The sequence below is a fragment of the Pristis pectinata genome, chromosome 22 (genome assembly GCF_009764475.1).
Source record: "Pristis pectinata isolate sPriPec2 chromosome 22, sPriPec2.1.pri, whole genome shotgun sequence".
NCBI lineage: Eukaryota > Metazoa > Chordata > Chondrichthyes > Rhinopristiformes > Pristidae > Pristis > Pristis pectinata.
Window position 1 is genome coordinate 3,237,344 of NC_067426.1, and position 26,694 is coordinate 3,264,037.

The window sequence follows — 26,694 nt, forward strand, 5'->3', positions numbered from 1 at the left end:
GATTCGGAACAGTCTGGGCAATGCCAGATAAGCAACTGTATGCACTTCTGTCTTTCGCGTTGCTTTATGTAGTTTAAAAACCTTTAACTCTGACTTTTTAAAAGCCACTGTTTAAAAAAAAACACTGATATGATATGTTAGCTGCTCATCACTCCATAGTTGCGGACTGACCTGAGTGTTTCTAGCATTGTTTTATAGTTGATGATATTTCACTATGATCCTTGAACTTGAATTATAAGTTTTGTTTCAGACTGTAGGGTTTCATTGCTGGCTGCAGAAGCTAGTTTTGAGTAGAATGCAAGTCTGGTCACCCCTGATGAGATAAACTTGTTTTATTAGCTTATTTAGTGGTCATTTAGGTATACAGGTATAAAATAATCTGCAAGGTTGGGATTTCGTCTAGATGGAACGTGAAAGTGATGCTTCAGTTGTGCAAAGCCTAGATGAGACTTTATAACGTGCACTGGCCTTCCCTGGGTAAGGAACGGGTTTTACCGACGTTCATAAGTCAATTTTGTCTGCAAGTTGGAAAATGCCCAAGACTCACTCAATATGGTAACTATACCTCCACAGTATTGTAATGAATGGCATGAAAAGTACAGAAGACTGATAAGAAAGAAAAACTAGTACAAATGGAGAAAGAAAGGAAACTAATTCTAATAGGAACAAACTTGTGTTGGATATTTGAATTTAATGATGTTATGGGAGCTGGTTTGTAGGTAAGTGTGTCCATAAGTTGGGCATTCATAACTCAGATACAATATTTATTCCTCAATCAGTATACTGGAAACAAAACAGATCTGCTCGTTGTCATATTGCTTCTATGGGAGCTTGCTGTGAATAAATTGGTGGTCGTTCTAACCTTACAATAGTGATTACAATTGGGGAATATTTCACAGGCAGTGAAGTCCTTTGGGCAGTATTGGTTGTGAAAGGTGTAATATAAAATGCACACCTGTCTGTCATGGATACTGTACCTTGGGAAAGATGCATGAGCCTCAAGTGCTCTTGTCCAAACTGTTAATTTATTCTAGGTGTTTTAAAGTGTTAAAAGGGATTTATTTGATGGATGGTTCTAACAGAACTGTTTCCTCTGATGGGAGAATCATAAAATTAGAGCTGAATATTTTGAGTGAAATCAGGAAGCACATTTTTAGTCACAAATGATAGGATATTGAGGAAGTTTAAAATTTTTGTTTTGAGATTGTTAGATAGGCGTTAAGTAGGAAATTTTTTCAGGAACAAAAATCATGGAATAGAGATGAGATACTAATTTGCTAAAGTCTAACTGAATGGTAAAACAGGTGGTGTTGATGGACTTCCCTGTGGTTGCAGTGCCACTGACGTATTGTACACTGATATAAAGTGGATCTGTTCCCAAGGCCCTGGTAAACATCCCTCTGTGCCTTATTCCCTTGCTCCCATCCCCAAAGAGGAACAGTGTTATCCAACTATGACATGTTGGAATTGTGTGTGATTAAATCTGAGCAAGAATCCACTGCCTTTCATAGCCAGAGAGGGGTTGGTAGCTTTTGGATCTCCAACTTTTTAATTTCTTTCCCCAACATTGCCTTTTTCAAATTTCATTTAATAGCAGTTCTTGTACCAAAGAATCTTTTGTAAGCTAAGCCTTAAAATACCCACGCTCCTGTATTGCCATGAACCAAGTGCTCAAATTTCTTTTCCCTCCCCTCCCCACTTTAGTTTATATATAAAACAACTTTGTAACTAAGTGCTTGATGGCATTTGCTGCTTTGCTGTGAAGTATTTAGCTGTGCAAGAAACATAATTAAAAATTATTTAGTTCATTAATTTCAAGTTGGCATATAGGGCAAATTGGCTGAACAATAATTCTCTAAAGACCTGCTTTGTTTTTCTTTCAGAAATGTGAACGATTGTTACAGAATGATTTCACAATTTTTCTTAGTTATTGCTTGATTTCTGGCAAAGTATTGTATGTAAATTCAAAGTTATACCTGTCTGTGTTTATGCCCTATATCCAGCTGCTTTAAATCTCCTTTGTGTCCCTTGTGTCCCCCATGATTCATCTGGAGTGTGTACAGGATGGCTTTTTGGTCCAGTACAGTGGCATGCAAAAGTTTGGGCACCCCTGGTCAAAATGTCTGTTACTGTGAATAGTTTAGTGAGTAGAAGATGAACTGATCTCCAAAAGTTATAAAGTTAAAGATAAAACATTCTTTTCAACACTTTAAGCAAGATTAGTGTATTATTTTTGTTTTGTACAATTTTAGAGCGAAAAAAGGAAAGGAGCACCATGCAAAATTTGGGCACCCCAAGAGATTTGAGCTCTCAGATAACTTTTACCAAGGTCTCAGACCTTCATTAGCTTGTTAGGGCTATGGCTTGTTCAGTCATTGTTAGGAAAGGCCAGGTGATGCAAATTTCAAAGCTTTATAAATACGCTGACTCCTCAAACCTTGTCCCAACAATCAGCAGCCATGGGCTCCTCTAAGCAGCTGCCTAGCACTCTGAAAATTAAAATAAATGATGCTCACAAAGCAGGAGAAAGCTATAAGAAGATAACAGAGCGTTTTCAGGTAGCCGTTTCCTCAGTTTGTAATGTAATTAAGAAACGGCAGTTAACAGGAACGGTGGAGGTCAAGTTGAGGTCTGGAAGAAAACTTTCTGAGAGAACTGCTCGTAGGATTGTTAGAAAGGCAAATCAAAACCCCCGTTTGACTGCAAAAGACCTTCAGGAAGATTTAACAGACTCTGGAGTGATGGTGCACTGTTCTACTGTGCAGCGACACCTGCACAAATATGACCTTCATGAAAGAGTCATCAGAAGAAAACCTTTCCTGCATCCTCACCACAAAATTCAGCGTCAGAAGTTTGCAAAGGAACATCTAAACAAGTCTAATGCATTTTGGAAACAAGTCCTGTGGACTGATGAAGTTAAAGTAGAACTTGGCTGCAATGAGCAAAGGTATGTTTGGAGAAAAAAGGGTGCAGAATTTCATGAAAAGAACACCTCCCCAACTGTTAAGCACAGGGGTGGATTGATCATGCTTTGGGCTTGTGTTGCAACCAGTGGAAGGAGGAACATTTCACTGGTAGAGGGAAGAATGAATTCAATTAAATACCAGCAAATTCTGGAAGCAAACATCACACTGTCTGTAAAAAAAAAGCTGAAGATAAAAAGAGGATGGCTTCTACAACAGGATAACGATCCTAGACACCTCAAAATCCACAATGGACTACCTCAGGAGACACAAGCTGAAGGTTTTGCCATGGCCCTCACAGTCCCCCAACCTAAACATCATCGAAAATCTGTGGATGGACTTCAAAAGAGCAGTGCATGCAAGACGGCCCAAGAATCTCACAGAACTAGAAGTCTTTTGCAAGGAAGAATGGGTGAAAATCCCCCAAACAAGAATTTGGAAGACTCTTAGCTGCCTACAGAAAACATTTACAAGCTGTGATACTTGCCAAAGGGGGTGTTACTAAGTACTGACCATGCAGGGTGCCCAAACTTTTGCTTCGGGCCCTTTTCCTTTTTTGTTATTTTGAAACTGTAAAAGATGGGGAAAAAAGTAATCTTGCTTCAAATATTAAAGAAATTTGTCACCTTTAACTTTATGCCTTTTGGAAATCAGGTCAGCTTTTACTTAGCTATTCACAGTAACAGAAATTTTGACCGGGGTGCCCAAACTTTTGCATGTTACTGTATATGAGCAGACAGTTAGGAAATAGGCTATCTTCAATTGGGTATTGTGTGGTGAGAAAGGATTAGTTTATCTTGTTATGCGGTGCCAGGGTAGAGTGACTGTAACATGATAAAATTCTTCATTAGATAGAGAATGAAGCATTTAAATCCAAAACTAAGGTCCTTAATTAAAACAAAGCAAACTGTGAAGATTGGAGGAGTGAGATGCGCAATGGCTAACATTTAAGGAATGAATGCAGAATTGCAACAACTGGGCATTCCTAACAAGGTGGTGAGAGATGGGCAAGATGAGGCCAATCTCTTTGATAGGGAGAGGCCAGGTTACATGGGTCAATGGGAGCAGTTAGATGGTGAATACACTTTGTGTTGTGTTGCTGATAGCAGGGCTGTGGGATGTACCCAACAGGTCAGGCTGCACTATAATGAAGAGAGAAACCTTAGCCAATATCACAGGTGGATGACTTAGAACCGAAGTGACCAATTCTGATTATAAAGAAAGTGAATTCCCTTAAGTTGGAGAAGTTAATATTGAGCCTGGAAAGCTGTAACATTCCCAGACAGAAGAGTTTTTGCTTAAGATTGTGTTAGGCCTCCTTATAACAGCTCAGGGAGTCAAAATGAGTCAGAGTGGGATGGAGGATTATAGTGGCAGTCAACAGGAAACTCAGGATGAGTGCAGGGGCCCTATAACGTGATTATGTTACTTGCTGGGTGCTTCTAGCTTTTTCTGTTTTAGTTTTAGAGTCGTATATCTCTAGTATCTGCAGTTTTTTTAATTTAATGAATCAGATGTTCTTGTGCTACATTCTTTTCTGGTGCTATTGTAGTGATTAAAGCTGTTTTTAAAAAAAAATGAATGCCTACTGCATTCCTTACGGCCTATGAATTAAAGTAATTGCCTGATAATTGTTTTGTGACATAAGCTTTAAGACCTAAGTTTAGTGATGCACATGGATGTGAGTGCAGTGTACCCTCAAAGTAAACAACTATTATCAGTAGAACCAGCACAGGAAAAAATTACTTTAGTACAGATTAATGGGGAGGCTTGTGTATGTGAGACAACTCAATCATCTGATGAAAGATTATCAACCTGAAGCTGGCTCTTTCTCCATAGATGCTGTCTGACTTTGAGTATGTCCAGGATTTTAATTTTTGATTTCTGGGACCTGTACTATTTTTGCTTTTCAAACAGAATCATCATTGTTACAAAATATGATTAGTTAAGTTTTTGATCATTGATTCTTTGTGCTATCACATTTTGCACTTTATTCCAGATAACTAGTGATACTGGAATGGTTGGTTTGATGTTTAGTGGACCTAAAATGAAGTACCATATTCTCTAATTTATAGTCATTGCATGAATTCATTTCGTCACCTACTTGGTTTATCTTGAACTATGAATCTTCACTATATCTAAAATAACTTAAAACAATCTGTGTGCATTGAACTAATATTTGAACCCATGTTATTTGCTCTTTGGTCTTTTTATGAATGTTCAAAAGTAATGTAATCCTGTAAGAATACGAAACAGGAAGTGTTAATTTTGGAATGATATGCTAGTGCCATGTTGCCTTAAATCCGGCATACATTTCCCTTGTAAATTTTAATTGATAAAATTATTTTTAAAACGGTGAACTTGGGTGAAAATAGTGAGAGGGAGGGATAAGTTGCCACATGCAGGATAATGATAGGATATTTCATTTTACAGAAAAAGTGGGCTGGTGAATTTTTGTCAGTACATGTTGGGACTAATGCCACTTGCAGATTCTTGTTCATCTCAGACAAACTTTGACTGTCTTTGCAGCTTTGTTACAGCTGTTTCCACACCAGAGTTCGGGAAGAACTGCAATGCTTCTGATAGGAAATCCCTATTCATTGAACTGAATAAAATTTTAGCAACATGGGCTTATTAGCCAAGTGTTTCAGAGCATAAGTATGTGAGACATCTTGCTGAAACGTGCTAGGTCAATGGTCTGAACATTAAAGTTCACAAAATTAGCACTTATGTCAGTGAACTCACAAGCACTTGGTTTAACCCTTTGTGTGTTAGCTCTTGAGCAAAATTATTGCAAGTTCTACCAGGTCTTTGTTGTGGGTTGGTGATTGTCAGATTTTTTTCATTCATCAGTTGTTTTTGGAAAGTATAGTTTTGTCAATTTATCCCTGATTTTTTTTAAAGAATATTCATCTTGAAATACGAATTTTCCTGACAAACATCTCCTGTGGGAATTGTGTAAATGCCACAGTATGCGGACACCCTCATTACTTGGGGAATAACCTCAGCTGTTTATATAGCAACTGCTTTGCTGTAATTGGAGTTTTATTTAGCAGGCAACCATTAGATGTATTTGAGTTAGGACCTTTTAATGACTTTCATATTTATACAGTTGTACAGTACATGTACACAATGGATTAATAAATTCCAGCCTTCTAATAAAAGTTTTTACTTCCCAGATTACAGATGTAAAATTATAAAACTTGATTACTTTGTTCCAGATTCAGCTATTCACTCAGACTTTAACGTAACCCTGATCCTTATGTTGTTCTTGGTTCATGGGAGTGTATTTCAGGTTTAATTTAAACAATCAAACAACCCTGGCTCAATAGATTGTAGATTTTAAATAAAAATCTTTTAATAAAAAATTGAACTTTGTTCAAATGACAGAATTTTAGGTGCACATCATGTAGTGAACTGAGATTTATTGGCATATTTTGTGTCAATGTGTGATGCAGAATATAAGGGTGTGGCTCCTGCAGTACTTAAATTCCTGTCCTAAGCATTTGGAATTCTTGTGGTGTGTTCCAGCAATTCATTTTAACAGTACGTCATTCTGATGTAGAAAAGGTTGGACATTGGCATGAAGTAAAGTCATCTTCTTTGCATCCTGTGTTTGGTAAGCAGGTATTGAGTTTAGTAGGAAGAGATTATTTTCTCTGTCATTTATAAACAAGATGGACTGAACAGCCATAGATTCTAAAATGCTGACTTTATTATTGGCTCAGTTGATGATTTTAAAAAAGTTTTTGGAGGTTTTGATGAGGCCATTTGAGAACTTTTCCTGCTTCAGATCTATACAGTTTAATTTATGTTTGGAAATACTTCCTTTAACCTTCCCTTCTAGTTTCCACATAAATTTGAAGCCACAAATGCAAATGGCAATTACTTGGGAGGAAGAAAAAATAACTTCTGGAATCTGTGATGGAAATTTGGCTTTATCAGAACTGTTATTTTGTGGGGTGCATTTGGAATGAGACTAAGTGTAGAGTATTTCTGGATATTCAAGTTGAAACTTGTGTTTCAGCAGAAGGAGGATCTTCTGAAGAAATATCTCCCAAAAAAAACAAAGTTGACGTTGTCATTCTGTTACTGTATTCTGTGATACTAACCTTGGAATACTCAAAACTATTATTTGCATTTCCAGATCAGTATCTTGAATAGTGCCTGAACTTGGACTACGATGCCTTTGGTGACGAGGAACATTGAACCGAGACACTTGTGTCGCCAGCCTCTTCCCAGTAACGTTCCCAGTGAATTGGAATGTGTAACAAACATCACCCTTTCAAATGTCATCAGGCAACTTGGCAGCTTGAGTAAGTAATATGGTTTTTCTCAAATGCCTACACTTTGAAAGGAGCTTGTTTTTGCCCATTGGAGTCTGCTAAAGTTGCTACTCATGGCATGATGTTGGATTACAGAAATAATGCAAGAATGTGGAAAAGTACTGTTGCTGGAAATCTGAAGCAAAACCTAACGGGCATTCAAAATGGGTCAGATAACATGCATGGAGTGGGGGGAAAAAAAATTATTGGGCTGGAACTTGCTGAGTGCATCTTGCTGTTAAGATACACATTTGTCTTCCAGTTGTGGATTCACAAGAATGAGGTTGCTGGCTGAGAGCATCCACATTCCATTCATAGCAGATCTGTGTCGCAGCTAGGCCGTGCATGTTGTCATCTGGTCACGTGGGTGGACCAGTGGAAGCTGTGCCTGTGAAATGCCTGAGCACCATTACAGAAAGTCTTTGTAAAACTAACTTTTCTTTCTCTTGCTTTTCTTTCATGCAGCCATAAAATTTATATTCAAATGAGTTGGCTGGTATTCCAGTGCCTTAATTCAGCCTTTTGAAAACCCATATTAACTGAGTTCAACAATGAGGAAACTCTGGTTTAAGGTTTAGATATCTCTTATTTGTTAATCTGTCCAGGCAATCTTTTACTTATGTGGCATCTTCCATTCTTTCACTGCCAACTCTTTGTGCTTTCTCTTTTGCTGACCATGGCCCATTTGTCATGACACTTACTTCATCTTATTCAACTGTAGTTTCAAGTGGTGCCATCTAATAAGAGGAAGTATATTGTAAAAAAAACTTTAATTTTGGTTTGTGATCTGGAATAAAGGAACCGTTTAGAATGGGTAATGTAGTCAGAATTGACCTCTGCCTCAAACGGAAGAAAATGGAACTATATACACTCAAGTTTTGTCTCCGTAAATTAATCCAGAAACTTGAGATATTTGTATTAAACAAAGTACATTGATGCACTTTTAAAATGTATATGGATGTAAAAATAGTTTAATTGGTAAATATTTTATAACTTTTAGACTCTTATCTTTAATTGCCTTGCTAAAGCTGTAATACATGGCAGTGGATTTGTAATAGTATTCTTCATCCTATAGTCCCCACCCTTCTGAATTTTATTTAATTGGGCTGCCCTGTAAAGCCATTACCTATGCCTTATCTATTAAAACTATTGCTATCATATTTTGCTCCCCACCACCCCTTCCAAATTGTCTCAATTATCTTTACATATTCAGAATATCACATACAGTTTTCTACCTGGCAGTCACTTTTAATTCCTACTTTGCAAGTTCAGTTTACTGTTTGACTGGGCAGGGTGCACTCCACAAGGTGCTTTCTGACATTTGCATGCAAGTGCAATAAAATAGCTAAAGAATTGCAATCCTGGCATCGTGAAGTGAGTATTTTATAAGCCTTGACTGCTTATCAGTTTTCTTTAATTCTTGCAGGTAAATATGCCGAAGATATTTTTGGTGAGCTGTTTAAGGAAGCAGGCAGCTTTGCTTTTAGAGTAAACAGTCTTGGAGAACGGATTGACCGTTTGCAAGTTAAAGTAACGCAGCTTGATCCCAAAGTAGAAGATGGTAAGAATGTAAAATAGTTTGTTTGTGTGGTGAGTCATTTAAAATGACCCTTGTGCAAAGAAATAAACTTCATTCTGTGTGTTTAGCTTTTCCCATCCTTAAGTTAGAAGGAAATTCTTCCCCTCTCCATCCCAAACCAACAGGGCACCATTGCATAATAAGGTTAACATGCAGAACATCTTTTCTTTTTGTGTATCGGCACATATTTACATTGACTGTGATTACTTGCTTGAGAACCTATTGTGTTTTTTTATTTTCTCATTAAATATTTTTGTACAGTAATTAGTCCTAAAAGTAGCAAGGAGTGTTTTTGTAATCCCATTGATGTGCAAGGTGCATGGGGTTTGTAAACTAGATTTTACTATTTAGATTGCCAAAGCTAGGATAATTAAGGGTGGTTGGTGAGCAAAGTCTTCATGTGCCAGATAACCATTCTCTGGTCAAAAACAGTCCAAATTAGATTGAACGAATAAATAAAGCTGCAACATACATCTAGAAAAATGAAACTGTGTTCCTTGGATTTGTGCTGAGCTTCATTGGAATGGGGCAGGTAGTCGGGGACAGAGGTGGGACAGAAATCTTGTTTGCTTGGGGATTGTACGTGGGCTCCCTGGGTTACGGATGACCTGACTTATGGAAATCTGACGGTATGCAAATTCTCCCATGCATTTTTAAGCTAATGTTTCATGGTATTTATTAAGTATCTTCCATTACTTTAATTACTGGTAGTGTTAGGGTGATTATTCAATGAAATGAAAGAATTATAGCAAGTTGTGTAGAGCGATACAGTCTATAGAAAACAGATATTTCCAACAGAGAAATCAGCATACGGACAGTTCTCAGGAGCGGAATCGTTGAGTAACCCAGGGACTACTTGCACTTTTAGTCAAGATGGCACTGTTCAGCAAAGCGGTCACTCAATCTGTGTTTAATCTCCTGAATGTAGAGGATACAGTAAATCATAAAATCTCATAAGTAACACATGCCAGTCTGATCAACAGAGCTTGTATTTATATAATCCTTTAACATAAAACATCTTGCAGCTTCATAGTGCTAGTGTCAAAGTATGACGCTGAGGCTCAAGGATATAATAGAACAGAGAAGCGAAACATGAGAATATTAAACTAGAGCTGTTGTTTACCTGGAGACTATGTAGATCAGTGGGTGGGGGGGGTGGGGGGTGTTGTTGGGTAAGTGGGACAGTGTAATTACAACATGGGCAGCAGCTTTTGGTAATAAGTTCATGTGGAGTCCAACAAAGACACGGGCGGGTTTAAGAGTAGATCAGAAGTGGAGCATCAACGATAGAGATTATGAAGATAGAAATGGTTGGTCTTGGGGATGGTGCAGATGTGTGATTCAGAAGTCCTCTCCCGTTAAACTTAACCTAAAATTGTGATCACTATTTTATAATTTTGAGGAAAGTGATGGGGTTGGTGGGTCGGGAGTGTTTTTGTGGTGGATCCAAGTCGGTGCAATGGGAGGAAGAAATGGGGCAAGTCTAGTATCTCCTATATTTGTTTGGAGGGAGTAAAGTTTGACCGGGGAGGGAGGGTGGGGGGTTAATTGGAAGCTCTGCTATTGTAGGCATTATTTTAGAGATACAACCAAGATTAAAAATGTGGAGAAAGGTTTTGTTTTGAGGAGGGGAAACGACTAGTGGATGGTTTCTATCAAAGAGATGGAAAAGGAGAATTAGCTGGTAAAGATAGGAAGGGTGGAAATTATAACTTATTGAATGATATCCTGCTCATATTTATAGTCGGAAGGTTCTCTGAAAAATGTAACTTTTTATATCCCAATATTGCTTGTGTTCAAAAATCCTTGTCAACACCTCTCCAATTTTTGTAATGCCATTCCAGTCAGCAGACGAATAGCATTTGGGTTTTCGTGGTCCTGTGTAAAATGTGCAAATTGGGTTGAGACTTCCCAAGCTTGTACTTAAATGTGTTATGGAGCTGTTAAGACCCTGTGTATTGGCTGTTTCCGAAGTATTTTCAGTTACATTCGTAGCAATGTGCAGACTTGATAGATGCAACATACTACTTAAAATGAGCAGTCACTTTGGAAGAACAAGGGTAATTTGCTAATCCTTCCAACATATATTCTCTAACATTTTAGCAACGTAAGAAGTGGAGGACCGTGACATTTGCTGCATCATTCAGTCAGATCGTAGCTGATCCACGACCTTGACTACATTCCTGTCTGATCCCCATTTACTTATGATTCCCTTCATCTCCAAAAGAATTTTGGTGATGGGGTACCTGTAACCCTCTGAAGTTGGGAATTCCAAAGGTTTGCAGCCTCCTGAGTGAAGAAATGTCTCCTCCCCTCAGTCCTAAATTGTCACCTTGGGCTGTAGTCCATAGTTTTAGCTACAGGAAGCAAACCTCTCATCCCTATTGAATCCTCTCTCAATCTTGTGTTTCAGTAAAAACACCCCACATTCTTCCAAACTGCACTACTTCAGACCCATCTTCAGAATTACATTTAGCAGTTTAAATCTGAGTAGTGGTTGAGCTTGTGCATTGCTACCAAAGTCTCAATCAATTTAATTGCCCCCAGCTCACATTAGACACGGACAAAGAAAATGTGTGTTGTGATGCAGTGGTGCACTACACTGAGTGTTCAGGAAACAGCTTGGTATTTTTCTAATGACATCAGTGTATTATATCTTTATCATTTTACTTCATTGTACACTGTAAAGATTGGGAGAAGTAATTGTGTGGCTGTTGGGTCAGGAAAGGAACAAGCCAAGATGAGCAGAGTAGCTGGCTGGGCTTGTATATGTAGAATGGTTACTTGCATAATGTATTGGAAGGTTATAGAATAGAACCATACAGAATTTTTTGTCAAAATTGACTAACAAATGGACGTGAATACAGTTGACCTTCTAACCTGCTCTATTTTTAGTTTCACTGCAAACTATTAACCTGAGGAAAGCCTTCAAGAGCTCTACAAATCAGGACCAGCAGTTGTTTTGTCGAACCTCTCTGCCAATTCCAATTAATGACACATATAATACATGTGACAAGCCACCACCTCTTCATATTCTAACTCCATACAGGTATGCAAAACTAACAAGATTGAATTGAAAATTTGATAAATGTGTAATTGTTTCTGGAAGTAAAACATGGAAAGATGTAATTTTTTTTCTTTGTCATAAAATTCAATCATTAACAATGAATTATTTCAGCTAGTAGCCTGCATATTTTGAACAGGGAGAGGAAAATATTTCTCTGATTTACCACTACTTGACCTCAGACTTGTAATGCACAGGACTGATTTGATAAAAGCTGAAATATTGTTAAAAAAAAAATTCGAACCAGTTAAGTTGTCTGCATTATGCCATCAAATATGTTACTCTGAATTCAACAGAGTACTGCATTCTCAATTCCTTTGTTCAGGGAACAATTATTCCCTGGCTATTGAGTGAAACTTTCTGCAGTGGAAACTTATTTGCAAACCACTTTCAGACTTCCACCTTTATTTTTGTGAGCTCTTTATTTACTAGTATTTTCTGATTTTTCTCTTCCCCAGGCATAATGGATTACGACATTATTAAATTGGTAATTAAATCAAAGTTCAGAGTCGCATCAATTTATCTGCTTTTGAGTCTTTTACCTTGGTCACTTTTGAGGTTAAAAGTATACTACCCAATCTTGGATGGCCAGTCCAAGTGTACAGCTGTTAAAGGAGTGGGTGCATTTGATCTTGATTGGTGCTCCTTCCTCTGACTTTGGATCATCCTGCTACCTTTTTATTCAGTGAGAACAAAGACATTCTGTAGATTCATACATGAAAGAATTCAATCAGCCCTCGCATGACAAATTCCATCAAGCTGCACATTCACTGTCTCACTATGTTTCACCTTCCTTACTTGCCATACTCCAGAATCTGCACCCCTCTGTCTCCACATCAGAATCGGGTTTATTATCACTGACATTTGTCGTGAAATTTGTTTTGTGGCAGCAGTACAGTGCAAGACATAAAACTTGCTATAAAATACAAGATCACAAGACAAGGGAGCAGAAGCAGGCCATTCGGCCCATCGAGTCTGCTCCAAGGAAAAGGGAAAAAAAGAAATGAGAAATGGGGGGGGGGGGAACCTATTCTAATCCCAATTTCCGGCCTTATCCCCATATCCCTTGATACCCTGACTATTTAGATATCTATCTATCTCCACTGGCCTCCACTGCTGTACGTGGCAAGGAGTTCCACAAATTCACCACCCTCTGGCTAAAGAAATTTCTCCTCATCTCTGTTTTGAAACTGTACCCTCTAATTCTAAGATTGTGCCCTCTGGTCCTGGACTCACCCACCAAGGGAAACAGCCTAGCCACATCTATTCTGTCCTTTCCTATCAACATTTTAAATGTCACTATGAGGTCCCTCTCATTCTTCTGTACTCCAGTGAGTACAGTCCAAGACCCGACAAACGCTCATCATACGTAAGCCCTTTCATTCCTGGAATCATCCTCTTAAATCTCTTCTGAACCCTCTCCAACGTCAGCACATCCTTCCTAAGATGTGGGGCCCAAAACTGCGCACAGTATTCCAAATGAGGCCTCACTAGTGCCCCGTAGAGCCTCATCAACACTTCCTTACTTTTATACACTATACCTCTCGAAATGAATGCCAACATAGCATTCGCTTTCTTTACCACCGATCCGACCTGGTGGTTAACCTTTAAGGTACCTTGCACGAGTACCCTCAAGTCCCTTTGTACTTCCGTACTTTGAATTTTCTCTCCTTCTAGATAATAATCTACCCGCTTATTTCTGCTTCCAAAGTGTACAACTGCACATTTCTCAGCATTGAATCTCATCTGCCATTTCCTTGCCCATTCTCCTAAACTATCTAGGTCTCTCTGCAACCTTCCTATCTCCTTAATACTCCCTACTCCTCCACCTATCTTGGTGTCATCCGCAAACTTAGCCACGAAATAATAAATATAGTGGAAAATGAGGTAACATACATGAACAGTTCAGAAATCCGAACCTTTCAGCCTCTGACTCTACCTCCACCTATCGCCTGCCAGCCCCTGCCTCGCCCCTTCCCCTCCTCTCCTTGTGCTGGCTTTCACCCCTCTACACTCTGTCCCGATGCAGGGTCTCGACCTGAAATGTCCACTATCCCTCTGTCTCCACAGATGCTGCCTGGCTGCTGAGTTTCTCCAGCAGTTTGGTTTTTGTCTCGCTGTTTCTCATTATCCTGTCTCCTCAATGTTGTTAGCTGGTTTTAATGTCTGCTTGCTATTTCACACCTTTTTGTGCATACCCTGTTGCAGATGACGTCCTGGCACTTTACCCAAAGATAAGGCAATATACTGCAGTTCTCTCCAGTGTTATCTTATTGTAAAATGTGTTACAGTTAAAATTAAACTTTGCACATTGGATCACAGTGTATTGCTTTATGCAGTGTCTGTTAAATAATTCTCTCTTCAATCATTAGAGTAACTGGGGTTTTGAATATTATTTCTGTCAACCAGATCTGTTGATAAAATGGAAGAGATGCTTTTTTTGTGTGGAGCTAAATATCACACCCTTAAGACGCCCCAAAATGTTTGCTATCCAGCGAATCGGTTTTCAGATAGGCAAATGTGACAGCCAGTTTATGCGCAAGTTACAGCAAAAGGCAAATGAGATGAAAGACTGGTTCTTTTATTAAAGAAGTTTGAGTACCAATCATGGCTGGAACAGAGAGAGAGAGCCCTTTTTTTGGTCTTTGAATTGTGACAGTAATTTTTCAGGCAGATGGTGCTAAAGTACTATTCTAAAACTGCATTTCTACTGATACAGTGCATCCTTGATCTTGTTTAGGTGCCAGGTGATTGTGCAGCTCAGGCACTGGAGCTTTTGACTCCAAAGCCAACTTTTACCAAGAAACTTAGCTGTTTAAGGAAAGGATTATTTTTGAGAAAGTGTAAAAATGCTGTCGTATCAGATCTCCTTGTAAATGGCTTAATGTTGCCTAGCTTGCTGAATCATCTTTAGCATCAAACCAGATCCATTAACATCCTTGTGGCCTTTGAGGTTTTAATAATGGTAATTTTCTTTTGTTGCAGAGAGGATGGAAAAGACAGCCTTAAGTTTTACACTGATCCTTCCTACTTCTTTGACCTCTGGAAAGAAAAAATGCTGCAAGACACAAAGGATATCATGAAAGAAAAAAGGAAGCATCGGGTACTGCTTTATATTTCAGCCTCAATAGTGAATGCGTGATTTGGAACTTGTACAAAATATCTGAATTCTTCATAGTTATGAACTGCCCTAGTAACATCCTCATTTCTTGTTTTGCACTGGTTAGTTGATCCCATTATTTAAAATGGACAGCAGTTTGGCAGCACGAAGCTGAGCTCTGTTTATACCTCTATGATAGGTGCAAGTTGCATGCCACAAGGAACAGTTTATCAACTCTAGTTTCTTTTAAATGAACACTCAATCTGAACATACTTTCCATCTTGGTTATATGATTTTCCAAAACTCCTGGTGCCCTGTAGCACTTACAATCTGCAGGTGAGCTGATTTCAATTTCACCCTAAATGTACAGTCAGAATAGTGACTTGTAGATCATCCTCCATAACACACTGCAAGGGGTTACATTGTCAGCCTCGATACTGCAGTGAATTGACTTCCTAGGAATAATCTGTTGACCCCACCTGCTGGTGTTATCTGCTGCTTTTTGAGCAAATTGTAGGCAGGATATTGGAAAATCATTAAAAGGTATTGGAGCCAGATTTGGTTAAAGGAAGAAGAGGTACTGAATCCCATATTTACACACTGACCATTAAGATATTTACTACCACTTCAAAGCTTTTTCTTTTGTTGCAGTGTCTTTTTAGTCTCATGGACATTGGCCTTTTTACTCCGTGTTCCCATTTCAGTAATTCTTAGCCCCAGTGCAGTGAGGCCACCAGATTGGTCTCAATTAAATCACAAAGCTGCTTCTCAAACCAGAATCAGGTTTACTATCACTGACATATGTCGTGAACTGTGTTGTTTTGCAGCAGCAGTACAGTGCAAAGACATAAAAATTACTATAAGTTACAAAAACAAATAGTGCAAAAGAGGAATGACGAGATAGTCTTCATGGGTTCATGAACTGTTCAGAAATCTGATGTCGGAGGGGAAGAAGCTGTTCCTGAATCATTGAGTGTGGGTCTTCAGGCTCCTTGTTAGTAACAAGAAGAGGGCATGTCCCGGATGGTGAGGGTCCTTAATGACGGATGCCACCTTCTTGAGGCACCACCTCTTGAAGATGTCCTCGATGGTGGGGAGGGTTATGCCCGTGATGGAGCTGGCTGAGTCTACAACCCTCTGCAGCCTCTTTCGATCCTGCACATTTGAGTCTCCATACCAGGCGTACTATCTCATCTTTGTGTAAATGTCAGACTTGCTTTGAGTGACGTCCAGTGCGAACTGAGCAGGTGTTTTCTTGAACTAAGTAGTAGGAAGACTGAACCCACCTTCATCTCCATGACATTCTCTGAATTCCACCTCATCCCACCCTTGAGCAGCTGTCTGAAGCTACAGCAGGCTCTTTATTGGTGTCATTCCTGACTCTGGGATGAGCTTTGGATCATGTACCCATGCCACCAAAAAATGACAGCCTATTTCCATCTCAATTTTATCACTAATTCAGCAATTGAAACACACTGCTCCTCGTTCCTGCCTTTGTTACCTCTATAATTGACAGTTCCTCGCTACCCTCCCTCATTCTACCCTCTTACATTGATGTATTCCAAAGATCTGCCAATGTTATAACTGGCGCTGTTTCATATACCCATCAGCCTTGTGTATGCTGACCTATGTGGCTTCCATTTACAATTAAAGACCTGCATTGATGGAAAAATGAATCGCTTGCATTTCTGGAGAGCTGCTCACAACGTCAGAATGTTCCAAAGCACCTGATAGCCAGTGAAGTACTATTTTGAAGTTTGGTCATCATTGCTGTGAAGGATAGCAAGGCAATTAATTTGCTCACAGTAAGTTCTCAGAAACATGGTGATCAGTTTTTGTGGTAAAACATTGTAGTCCTCTGGGTAGCAGCAGCCTTAGCCTCCAGTCTTCAGAACAGTGCCGTGGGATCTCTTGGAACCAGCTGAGGGGGCATTCAGTTCTGGTTTAACACTTCACTTGAAAGATGACATGTTCTGTACTACAATGTCAGGCTAGACTTGCTGTTTTGCTCAAACTTGCAGCATAAGGCACTGAGTTTAAGACCCGCTCCTGGGGTAAGTGTGCTACTAGCAGAGATGTGGCTGACGCCTGTATTTCAACTGAATTTTAAAGTTTGCATCCTTTTTTTCCAATTCCATAAATGACTTGCCACTATCTCTGTAACCTCTAGCTCCACAAGCTGCAGAGGCATCTGCTTCGTGCACACTCAGTTCTGACCTCTTAACAATCCCCTTTAATTCTTGCTGGGCCTTCAAAGGTTAGGGCCTTGGCAGCTGGCATTCCCTCTGTGTACCAGGTCTCGTGTAGAAACTCCTTAAAACCTACCACTTTGTCATCAGTCGTTTTTAATCACCTGCCATAATGTTTCAGTCAAATTTTGTTAATGTTCTCAAGAAGCATTGTGGGCATTCTGCTTTGTGAAAAGTTCTCTACATAATAATTCAGTTTATGCATGGTTTTAAAACCTGATGTGTTTCAATGTTAATTCCATAAATCCTGTCCCAAAGGTATTAACTGATGAAAAATAATTTAATGCTTGTGAGTTGTCTTTCATTACTCACTTGTGATAACACTTGCAAATGTGTGTTTCATTGTACTGTGAATTTGCTCCTTTCTGGTTTGTTTAAGCAGTTCTGAAGAAGTTTAAGTGTTCTAAAGCATTACAACTAAACTGTGTTTAATGCTGTTTTGACTTCTAGAAAGAGAAAAGGGATGTTTCAAATAGAGGAAATTTGAATCCACGGAAAATTAGAACGAGGAAAGAGGAATGGGAGAGGTTGAAAATGGGGAAGGAATTTGTGGAAGCGAAATCTGTTACAGAAGAATCTATGTAAGTTTTGCTGTTTTTAAAAGCTGATACTGCACTTTGACATTACGTGCAATGAAAAACCGCTTCTGACATGTCTTACTCTTGTGGATGTTTAAAAATTTGTTGCTGGTAGATTTTTCATTTCTAAAACAACTCTCCTTTAAATATGTATACTTTAAGACTGACCCACTAAGTATACTGTGCAATGTGAAACTACCACAATGTAGTCCCAATATTTCTGAGATTTTTACACACTGCCACTTTTTCTTTCTCCCATGGTCTCCATGAATTAGTCACAAAATTGATTACATAACAAGCTGATATCCTTGTCCTCTCAACTTCACTTCCAACACTAATAGCAGAGAAACAACCTTACTTTACCAATTGTCCCCAGTCTAAGGGGCGTTAAAACCAAATTGCTGATGCCACCTCAGCCAACTACGTGCAGGTCAACGATAAGACATTTGGAAGAACATAAAATCAAGGATTTTTTATTTGAGGCATATCTAAATTATAGGCATCTTCCTTCAATTTGAATGATTTTGAGAGGTAGTACAATTTAGTGCAAATTAATCATTTGTATATCTTTAAGATATCTTTATTAATCACATGTACATGGAAACCCACAGTGAAATGCGTCTTTTTGCGTAGTGATTGGGGGGGGGGGGGGGGGGGAGGGGAGGATGGTGCAGCCCGCAAGTGTCGCCACACTTCCGGCACCAACATAGCATGCCCACGACTTCCTAACCTGTACATCTTTGGAATGTGGGAGAAAACTGGAGCACCCAGAGGAAACCCACGCGGACACGGAGAGAACGTACAAACTCCTTACAGACAGCGGTTGGATTTGAACCCGGGTCACTGGCGCTGTAATAGCGTTACGCTAACCGCTGCACTACAGTGTTGACCCAAAATAAATTGCAGCTGAAATACTCTGGTAGCAGACTTCTAGATTTGCATATTTATGGTTATTTGAACTACCTTGCAGCTCGAACGCCAATGAAATCTGTTCTAATGGAAGTATAGGTTCAAATGCCAATGAGGACCTTGTTTATAGAACTCATGGACCATATCGTGATTCAGTCATGCCGCCCCCTCCAGCATCACCAGGGGCTGACTTACCTCCCCCACCACCTGATTTTAGGTAAGATCAAGTAACAAGTATATGAGTGGCTATAGTACATGTTTTATCATCTGTTAGTGATTAATTTTTCTTTTCAATTTTAAAAAAAACTGCAAAATTTGCTCATTGATTATTTTTGTCTCAGTTTGAACAGTGATACCCCAGCTTAGTGCAGAAGGCCACCAGATCTGAGTTACAGCAGCATTTTAGTGTCATTCCATCTATGTTTAATAGGACTTTGTTCATCCACAAATCTCCCCACCTTCAGGTTCTTTTCTCTCTTTCAGCACAGCTGGTGTGTTTTACAAAGTTCAAGTTTATTGTTGTCATAGGCAGGGTATAAATGCCACAAAAATCAGCTTTTTGCAGCAGCAGCACATCACGTTACAAGATGAGGACAAACATAAGTTAACAGACTTAAATTAACATAAATTAAACATAACTTGCACGTGCAAAATAAACACTAGTGCAAGACTGAGAAAGGATAAAAATATAGTCTGAGGCAGTGTTAAGGTTTTTCAGGTTGGTTCAAGAACTTGATGGCAGTGGGGAAGAAGCTGATGTTGACCTGTGGTAGATGTCCTCAATGCCTGGGAGAGCTGTACCCTGGCTGAGTCCACCACTCTGTAGCCTCTTGCGTTCCTGTGCATTGGAGTTTCCATACCAGGCTGTGACGCAACCAGTCAGAATGCTCTCCACTGTACATCTGTGGAAGTTTGTCAGTTAAATGCTTGGAGTTTCACCTTCTCAGACATGCCACCGTTTCACTTTCTGAAAAACCATTTGATATTTGGGTTTGTGCTGTTCCAAAGGGATGATTTACAGCGCATGATAGATCCTACTCTCTACTAAAAGTATTAGCAATACAAGGTGGCCTTGATCAGTTCTATCTGATATCATTTACTCATCAGTGATAAGTACCTATTTTGGGCATTGCCAATACCTCTCTGGAACTCATCTCGGCCTTGGTCCAAACATGGACCAGAGGTGAGATGAAAGTGACTGCCCTTGACAAGCAACAAAAAGCTCTGGTGAAACTGAAACAAATGGCCATCAAAGAGAAAATACTCCAGAGATTGAAGTCGTACCTTGCACAAAGAAAGATTGTTGGAGGTCAATCATCCCAGCTTTGGGACAGTGGCCTACGCTGCTTCCATTATAAGGTCAAAAGTGTGAGGATATTTGCTGCTGATTGCACAGTGTTCAATTCCATGTGCAGAGCTGCAACTGGTGAACCAGTCCAAGGCAACAAGCAGAAAGACCTAGACTGCATTCAGGCAGGGGCTGCTAAGTGGTAGCATTCGTTCCACAAAAATGATTCTTTCCAAGAAGAGTCTAACCACCTACCCTTGACATTCAATGGCATTGCACCATCCTGAGGATTATTGACTGGAGAGAGATGATCATGGCTGCAAGTGCATGTCAGAGGTTAAGTATCCTGTGGTGATTGACTCTCCTGACACCCCGTAGCTTATCATCCACTGTCTGCAAAGAACAAATCAGTGTTCCTTAGAGATGGTGTCTTTCAATAGATCTACCACCAGGACCAAACAAGGTCTTCACTCGATACGTGCAGCTCAAAGATCAGCCATCTAGGACAAAGCATTTGACTTGATTAGTATTCCATCCATCAGTTCTAAACATTCTTTCTCTCCACCACTGGCACACAGTGACTGTATTAAGTACCATCTGTAAACTACACTGCAATTGTCAGTCTAAGCTACTCCAACAGCTTCTCACAACCTACATCACCAAGAATGATGGGTCTTCAGCTGCATGGAGACGCCACCACCTGCAGTTTTCCTTCAGTCATACAACACCTCGATGTGAAAACATTGCCGTTCCTTCATCATTGCTGCCTAACTCTGGAACACTGTTCCCACAGCACTCCAGTAGCAACTTAAGAAGGTGGCTCACCACCCCCTATTCAAGGCCCATTGGGGATGGGAAAACAAATAACAAAAATTGCTGTTTGTCCTTCTCAAATGTGAACTGCAGTGGAATCACACAGTTGACATTTAAAAATGACTCCTAATAATGCCAGGCTGCTATCATTACTGGTTTTAAAAACTGGCATAAGCATAAACCCCAACTGGTTTTAGCATTGCGGCTTGCTCCTTCAATCAGAACTGCTGCCCCGATGATTACTAAAGCAAGGGTCTGTGCAATGAACATTGAGGCTCTGATTGCCATTCAGTTTCTCCACTTAGTTTTCCTGTGTAGTTCTCTGCTGAGAGCAAGCTGCCAGATCATCTTTAGTCATTATCACTGACACTTGGTTTCATGCTTCCCAATGTACAAAATAAGACTTTGTGATTCAATGGATCTAATGGTATCTAATTCATCAGGTTTCTGAACCGTCCATAAACACTACCTCATTATTCCTTTCATTTTTGCACTATTTATTTTGTAACTTTTAGTAATTTTATATCTTTGCACTGTACTGCTGCCACAAAACAACACAGTTCATGTCGTATAAGTCAGTGATAATAAATCTGATTCTGCCCACCAGGACCAAACAAACTTAAACGTGCTTGAACATTTCAGTTTCTAGTAGAGTAATATTTTCACGTGGTTTTATGTGGTAGTAAAAATTCTGAGACTGTAAAATGTACCTGATGCTCACTGTTCAAAGTCATTCTAGTGAGTGTTCAGGTTACAAGTCTTGCGTGTGTGTGTGTGAGGTTGTATCTTTGTGTACGTGCTCATTGTTTTATTTTCCACTTATAGTTACACCATGGACAAGCAGGACTCTTCAGCCATTAAAAGGAGTAGTGTTGTCAGTCCAACTATTCCTCCTCCAGCACCACCCCCTGGTCCGCCTATGGGAGCTGGGCTTTCACCACCACCACCACCAGCCCCAACTCTGCCACCTCCACCCCCATTCATGGGATTGGAGGGACCTCCTATTTCTCCACCTCCCCCACCCCCATCAGTGCCCCCAATGCAGTTTAATCAACACTTCCCCAACACTGATGCCCCATCAATTCCTCCTCCTCCCCCTCCTCCCACTGATCACTTCCCTGCTGCCCCTGCCCCACCCCCACCATCTGGAGGAGGCGGCCCCCCTCCTCCCCCTCCTCCCCCTCCACCTCCTGGCCCGCCACCAATGTCATTTGGTGGTGGCTCAGTGCCACCCCCTCCGCCACAGTCATCGGAACCAAAACCAAAAGCAGCTCTGCCACCAGTGAGCGATGCTCGGACCGACTTGCTGTCAGCGATTCGACAAGGTGAAACTGGGTGTGTTGTTTCTGTGGGTCAGGCTGAAGGAGCCGGGAATGTTAGAGCAACAAACAATGTGCTGGAGGAACTCGGGTGGCTCGGGCAGCATCTGTGGTGGGCAGGGAATTGTCAATGTTCTGGGATGAGGCCCTCCATCGGGACCGAGAGTGGAGATTGCCGGCATAAAGGGGAGAGGGGGAGAGGGGGGACTGAGGCTGGGTGAAGGATGATGGGCAGATGGAGCAAGGTGGGGGAGGGAGAGGGGGAGTGATGGGGTGGGTTTAGATGGAGCAGGCAGGTGGAGTGAGCTGGGGGGAGAGGGTGACAGTGGAGACGATGTGTATCACGTTTTACAGTTCCCTAAAGTTGGTGGCTTTTATACACAGTGAAATGTAGAGCACTTTTCATGGCTTTCACCTCGCGCGTAGAACACAGCGATTAACATGATACTTTGAGCACCAATAATGCTGAAGGATCTCTTAATTTACATGTTTTGTTTCAAGAGGATGGGGTATAACAGATCAATGGTATCCTCTGAGAATATCTAACAGATTTGTTTTTGGTGGAGACTTGCCACTGGGTGTCATAAGGTCACATTTGCAGAACTTCCATAGTTACAAGATAAGGTGGCAGCCATTTAAAACTGAGTTGTGTAGGAATTTCTCATAGAGCATTGGTAAATCTTTGGATTCTCTACGCCAGAGGGTTGTGGAGGATGGATCACAAAGTATTTAAAGAGGAGGAAGTACATTTTTGAAGGGTGGGGGAATGGAGGGCTATGGGGAACCGGCGCAGAAGAGAAATGGATGCCTGGTACTGATCAGCCATGGTCATAATGACTGGTAGGGCAGAATAGGTAGCCTACTCCTACCACCTGGATTCTTGTTCAATAGCAGGAAATGTGATTGTAGTCAAGAGGGTTCACATTGATGTAACTAATCCTTTCCTTTATCTATAGAAGCTCTTACGATTTTAATTTTATTTACTACACTACTCCAATTTGCTGCATTTCCTTTTCAGTCCCTTGGTCCTTTACTGAATTCTGAAATTTACCCAATCCTTAAGCTTACTGCTTCGGCAACATTGCATGCCTTTTCCTTTGATCTACTACTACCTTTAACTTAAAGCTACATAATATTGTTGAGAGTATTGATTCTGGGTTCAGAATGTAGAAGGAATCCTGGACCCTCTTGGGAGTAGAGCGTTTGGAGCCTGAGTTTTGGGGCAAGAGTAACCCCAGTGCGTTTGCAGACAAGCAGAGCCCATTGGTTAAGGAGAGAGTAAGGATGAGCAGGGACAGGAAAACAATGACTCTATTTGCAGCAATCCAAGCAAGAGGGCTGGGTTGATACCCCCTAAATTATACCAAGTTAATGTGCTAGTGGGATGTCCATAAAATTGAAATACTCTTCAATGATGAATGAGAGAATTTAGTTGAAAGCATCTGCAAAAGTTGTTCGCTTTTGTGGAGATGTAACTGAATACTCGGTTGTACTTTCACAATACTCCAGTCTAGATGAATGGTAAAGTGACATATCAGAGTTAGCCAAGGTGTATTTATGGGACGGTTTTGGCACAGTCATGTCAGTAAACTGTAAAACTGCATTGCTAGGTAGATAAACCTACATTCACCTTCAGCTTAATGTTACTAATTGTGCATGCTTTTGTTATAAACATTTTTGAATATTATTTTGCATTACTTTTGCTTGTGACAGCTTTCATTATAAAAATGTAAAATTTAACAAATTGTCAAGACGGCAGCATAATCTGACCCCAGTGCAATTTGAGGGGGGCTAGTGTCTTTTTAAAATGCTGTTGCATTGTGTTTGATCTAAGGATCAAGGCAAGTCTGAGTGGGGTAGTGTATGTTTTTAATATAAGGGATAAAGCCAATGCCTCAAACCTAATATTTATTCAATAGGCTTCCAACTTCGTAAAGTTGAAGAGCAAAGAGAACAAGAGGAAAAGCGGGACCATGTTGGAAATGATGTGGCCACAATCTTGTCACGGCGCATAGCAGTCGAGTACAGTGATTCCGAAGAATCGGAATTTGATGATGAGGAGTGGTCCGACTAAGCTGAGCTATGCCAACCCGCTAATCACCAGCAGCCAAAATTCTTCCGTTTAAAAAGCCAAACCTTTCCCGACAATGCCTTTACACACAGGTGTAGTACTCTAATGTATTATTTGCACAGGCTGTGAATCCGATGGGAAGATGTCAGACAAGGAAACACTTGGCATTATTATGAGAAGTATGTAAGATGAAGTGCCACATTTACAAAGCAGTAAGATAAACTTGTGCAGGTAGAGTTCAGTGTGTGTACTGTTTGTACAAGCGTTTCAGCAGGGAGAAATATAAACGTGTTACAAATCACTGGATTATTAAAATGGAAACAGTTTGCTGCCTTGTTCTAGACTTGCAGTGCACATGATTATCCAGAAAATGGAATATTGTATTTATCAGCCAATATTTTTGTTAATGGTATTCTGCTTTTTAATCAAATACTGTAGTTAGAATGAAATTCTGTAATCTGCACACAGTAAATAAATTGTATATGCGGTTATAATAGAGTCCATATTCACATACTTGTTAGTGCTGATCAGGTTTATATATTTTTTAAATGTTGCTATAGACGTAATAAATCTCGGAGCAATCAAACCAATTTGTCTATTGTGTAATTAGCAACATCACCAAAGTGCTTTATAGAACAAAATTTTAAATGGAACCTGTCCTTTGTAGAAATCTCCTGACTTTAATCATATTTTTTTAATGTGGCAATGTGGTGCCAAAGCAGGTACCAATCACTTGTATTAATTGCCTGGAGATGTACACTGGTAACTTTACGAAAGGAACCTTCTGGTCAACCCAAAAATGACTCTAAACATATGAGAGTACTGCAATTTAACCTTTGCTCTGTTTACATCAATTTATAGGTGTTTCTACATCTTGCTTATGCAATCATTTAGTAATCAGTTGTGAAGAGAGAGCTTCACTGACAAACTATGCAAGTTTAGCACTAGTCAAAACTAACAGAAGGTTGATCATTATGTTTAACACAATTAATAGGATTCAAAATGCCATGATCGAAACTTACCAGATTATTTTCATTGTGCTTTGGGATAAAATTTTGTAACAATATGCATTCATAATCATATAGCTGGGTTAATATTTTTATAATTTCCTCCCCTCTTTGTTGTTCAGACGTGGGGAATGGCATTTGATTTCTTGGATTACTCCAGGTAAATGTGCACAGAAATACCTGCAAGAATGTATTTAATTAGGACTGTATGTAACTAAAGTTTGCTATGGATCTCCAAGTCTTGAAATAAATGATTACCAACAAAGTAATACTTAATTGATTTGATTTTTTTCCAACATGTACATTTATTAATTTTTCCATTGTGGTTGAGGCACAGCTGTCCATCAACATTTGTCCGTCAACCTTTACAACAAAGGTGTTCGGAAATTGAGTTGCAAGAAAACAAGAGCAAGAGTAGGCCACTTGGCCCCTCCAGCCCACCCCACTGTTCAACATGGAGACACGACTACGGATGCTGGAAATCTGGAGCAACACACAACAAAAGCTGGAGGAACTCAGCCTTTCGGCATTTTGGGTCACGACCCTTCATCAGGACTGGACCCAAAACGTTGACTCTCCATTTCATTCCATAGATGCTGCCTGACCCGCTAAGTTCCTCCAGCTTTTTTGGATGTTGCCCCACCATTCAATATGATCACAGCTGATCCACCTAGGCCTCCATTACCTGACCCTCCAAAGATTTAATAACCTCCAGTGATACAACCTTTCCACTCCTCTGGGGGTAAGGAGCTCACATGTGTGGACCTGAACAAGCTCCACTTTAAAACTGCTGTACAAACCTTTAACTGATGGCAAACTTCCCAGCTTTGCTACCTCAAAGCTATCAAGCTTTTGGAATGCTTCTGTATGTCCCTGAACTTCAGAAGTATTCAAAATCTGAAAGATTAAACAAATTTTTTTTTAAATTTCACCCAAAATTCTTGAAAAGCAGACATAATACAACTCTCAGTGAGCATGGTATCACCAGTTATCCTGGAATGGATCCAGGTTTAAAAATGTTCAGCCTTGAATCTAATTAATTAAAACAAATGCACCAGATACAAATTATTTCTAATATAAAAACAGTGCTGTGAACAATTTTTAAAGCTCACTTTTCATGGCATAACTACTGACATTCCCCAATTTTAGCCAGTTATTTTTCAAATGCAATACTACAGCAAGGTTTATCTGCCTAGTGGGAAATACAAGGAATTCATTGATACTTGAAGAATGAGAAAGCAAGTCCCCCACAGTCCAGGCTTATGATTAATATCGTGACCAATACAAGCAAGACTAGCTGTCAGGTCAGTTATCCCATTGTGAGAACATGCTGTATACAAGTTACCTGTTGCTTTGTCCTGGATCACGGTGACCACATCTCAAGTTCTTCTGGTGTGAAGTGCTTTTGAGGATCCTGAAACAATGAAGT

General features: G+C 39.9%; 1 protein-coding gene across 1 annotated transcript in view; it reads left to right on the forward strand.

Moving 5' to 3' along the window:
- Positions 1 to 25,534, forward strand: part of wasf2 (WASP family member 2) — a 35,343-nt gene extending 9,809 nt beyond the window's left edge. The window contains exons 2-9 of the mRNA XM_052036654.1: positions 7,111 to 7,279; positions 8,715 to 8,849; positions 11,763 to 11,916; positions 14,917 to 15,034; positions 17,731 to 17,861; positions 18,829 to 18,984; positions 21,694 to 22,193; positions 24,107 to 25,534. Of these exons, the coding sequence (XP_051892614.1) occupies positions 7,147 to 7,279; positions 8,715 to 8,849; positions 11,763 to 11,916; positions 14,917 to 15,034; positions 17,731 to 17,861; positions 18,829 to 18,984; positions 21,694 to 22,193; positions 24,107 to 24,261 (1,482 nt within the window). The 5' untranslated portion in view covers positions 7,111 to 7,146 and the 3' untranslated portion in view covers positions 24,262 to 25,534. The remainder of the gene's footprint in view (positions 1 to 7,110; positions 7,280 to 8,714; positions 8,850 to 11,762; positions 11,917 to 14,916; positions 15,035 to 17,730; positions 17,862 to 18,828; positions 18,985 to 21,693; positions 22,194 to 24,106) is intronic.
- Positions 25,535 to 26,694: the final 1,160 nt, after the last annotated feature.